This window comes from Lathyrus oleraceus, chromosome 6, assembly GCF_024323335.1.
Source record: "Lathyrus oleraceus cultivar Zhongwan6 chromosome 6, CAAS_Psat_ZW6_1.0, whole genome shotgun sequence".
In the NCBI taxonomy this organism is placed as follows: Eukaryota; Viridiplantae; Streptophyta; class Magnoliopsida; order Fabales; family Fabaceae; genus Lathyrus; species Lathyrus oleraceus.
Genome location: NC_066584.1, coordinates 324,302,899 through 324,305,657, shown reverse-complemented (window position 1 = coordinate 324,305,657; position 2,759 = coordinate 324,302,899). Strand labels below are relative to the sequence as shown.

The 2,759-nt window shown below is 35.2% G+C and overlaps 1 protein-coding gene across 1 annotated transcript; it reads right to left on the bottom strand.

Annotated features, from left to right (window-relative positions):
- Positions 1 to 368: 368 nt before the first annotated feature.
- On the bottom strand, positions 369 to 2,552 carry LOC127091661 (nuclear transcription factor Y subunit C-3). The gene is made up of 2 exons (XM_051030347.1): positions 2,265 to 2,552; positions 369 to 1,482 (listed from the first exon to the last, which is right to left on the bottom strand). The coding sequence occupies exon 2, from the start codon at positions 1,479 to 1,481 to the stop codon at positions 711 to 713; it is 771 nt and encodes a 256-aa protein (XP_050886304.1). The 5' UTR covers position 1,482; positions 2,265 to 2,552; the 3' UTR covers positions 369 to 710.
- Between the last annotated feature and the right edge of the window lie 207 nt (positions 2,553 to 2,759).

Sequence of the window (2,759 nt, the reverse complement as noted above, 5' to 3'; positions counted from 1 at the left end):
TTGCAACTCACCTAAGATAGACTCGTTCATAGAAGAAAAAGAAAAAACAAAAGACTTCAGCATAAAACTCGTATAGTATTGATAGCTGATAATAATCTGAATAGAAAGTGGTGAATTTTTGTACATATTTGAATACTTAAGTGGAAAACACAATCGATATAGGAAAGATTTAAATATTTGGTCTATTTCACTGCATTGTCATAACCCACAATGTGGAAACGAAACAGTTCCATATTCAATCCACATCGCCACACAAGAGGACACAAAAGAGGAAATGAAATATTTAAAGACTCAATTATGAGATCAACTTCCTCATGTTGTTCAGTGCGTTTTCTCAACCATAATAGACACCTAGTAACAGCACATGCTTCCACACAACATACAAAATTATTATATATCTTCCAATAATGCAAGATCACTACTGCAAAATCAAAATAGAGTATAAGACCGACACCTGTATTCAGATACATTTTGTGCTAATAACTGATGAATCATTAACCATAACTGGTTATTCATCTGTATATTTCCAATACAGTAACATTCAATTCCATTAAGAAAAATGACTGAAATTTTAAAGATGCAGAATTAAATTTTACTGTGATGTATTGAAATGGTCAGTACTAAAAAAAACTTCAACTTTCAACCCTTACAGAACTATTTTATTGCACCAAAGTTCACCTTAAGAAGCATGACACTTCCATAATGCGTAGCTAATGATCTGAGGGTGATGGTGGTTGCTCTGGTGGTTGAGGCCACATTTGAGGTGCCATGTACGGATGAGACTGTGGAGCATACATGTTTGGATTATGCATCATGAGACCGGGATTTCCAGCTTGCTGTGCGTGATGAGGTGGCATATAGCCATAAGGAATTCCATCAGCAGGCCCTCCAACAGGCATTGGCCCTCTTGGTATTGATGCAAGCACTTCATCTTTCAAGTCCTCCCGGGGCACAATATCAACCAAGAAATCAAAGATATCAGTTCCGGTGATGGCTGCTGCAATATCATTTTTTTGAAGTGTTCGCCTTTTGTTCTCTTCAGTGTGAGTCCAAGAACGCAAGGTTAACTCTAATATGAACATTTCGCACGCCCTTGCAAATACAACCGGCGCCTCAGCTGATATCATCTTCACATCCTCATCCGCCTTCATAATCTTCTTGATCCTTGCCAAGGGAAGGCTGTGGTTTTTGAAATCAGTTACCTTCTCGATTTCTTGATATTGAGTTCCCCAAAAGCTCTGGAGTTGTTGCTGCTGCTGCTGCTGTTGTTGCTGATGAATATGCTGATAAGCAAGTTGATGTTGTCCCAGCTGAGTTCCGTCGGGTGGAACACCGGGCTGCATATTCCCAACAGAGGGAACAACCATCCCAGGTGACCCAGTTATATGGTTGGGCTGGTATGGATTAGAACCATATGTGGGCATTTGTCCACTACCAACAACTCCCATAGCTGGGTTTTGGCCATGACCTTGATGATCCATTCTGTTTCAGGTGAAATCAAAAATATCAATTCCTACACTTCACATGGGACCGAAACAAAACAACAATATTGCATGGTAACCATAACACGTGAACAAAGGGGAAATAATAAAACCAGTGTTGTCAAATAGCAACGCTAACATTGCAGAAAATCTGAACAAATGAATATTGTTCTGAACTAACTATTTAGTGCAAAATGTTATAAAGCAACCGCCTTAAAACAAAAAAGTATAACATTACTTGAACAAAACACTATTTTCCGCAGTGAGCGATTGACAACACACAAAAGACAAAAAAAAACAACCACAAATGGAATAAAAGAATCAAGCTTCCAAATACTCTTTTGATTCCCAATCAACTATGTGTGAAAAGAAATACAAGTACCAGAACGAATGAAAAAACAGGCATGCACTTAACCCTACACATCAAGCCAAAAACTATCGAATTCATTAGGAAAATGATAATTTTATCCCAAAATCAGCACACAAATATCTCTACGAATAAAGGCAAAAACTAATTCAGTACAAATTCATCTCTATGCATCCTAACAAAAAAACTATCTAATTCATCAGCAAATATTAATTTTGACCTAATTCATAAGAATATCTCCTCACAACTTTACGTCTCCATTTAAGAATCATCATATGAAAATATCTATATTTTCTTAGGTTAATCGGAATGAAAAAGAAATAGAATCTTGAGCGTAACAAGAGAAGTTAAAGAACAGAGAAACCTGTCTAGATATGCATAAACAAGTTAAAGGTATTGAGAATTCGGGTTGTTACCTTGTGTGAGTGGTGATGCTTACTCTGGAAATATGAAAAACCTGAGAAGATAAGAAAAAAATAGAAAGGGCGAGAAGAAGAGAATGATCAGAAAATTGATTTTCTGATCTATGGCAGGAGGGTTCAAGTTGGTCGAAACCAGAAGTGTTTTGGAATGTTCGAGTACCGTGGAGGAACCAATTTCTTTTTTGCCCCTTTTTTATATACAGAGGAAAATAGTTAGGGTTTCATTACAAATTGGAAGAATATCCAACCTTTCCCACGGATTTTTATACAGATATGAGTGTTGGAATGAAATATATATATATATATATATATATATATATATATATATATAAGGCTTAATGATTTTTTTTCTCTTAACTTAATAATTAATTAAGATTGTCACTTAATTAATAAATATTTTTTTTTTGTTTTTTTTAAATTGTTATTTTTTTAAAATTTTGTGGAAAAATATTAAATTGTATAATAATCTAATTCGTATTCTCTAGTCCT

What these genes read in the sequence shown, in the direction of transcription:
- LOC127091661 (XM_051030347.1), bottom strand. Translation starts at nt 1,481, where the DNA reads ATGGATCATCAAGGTCATGGCCAAAACCCAGCTATGGGAGTTGTTGGT.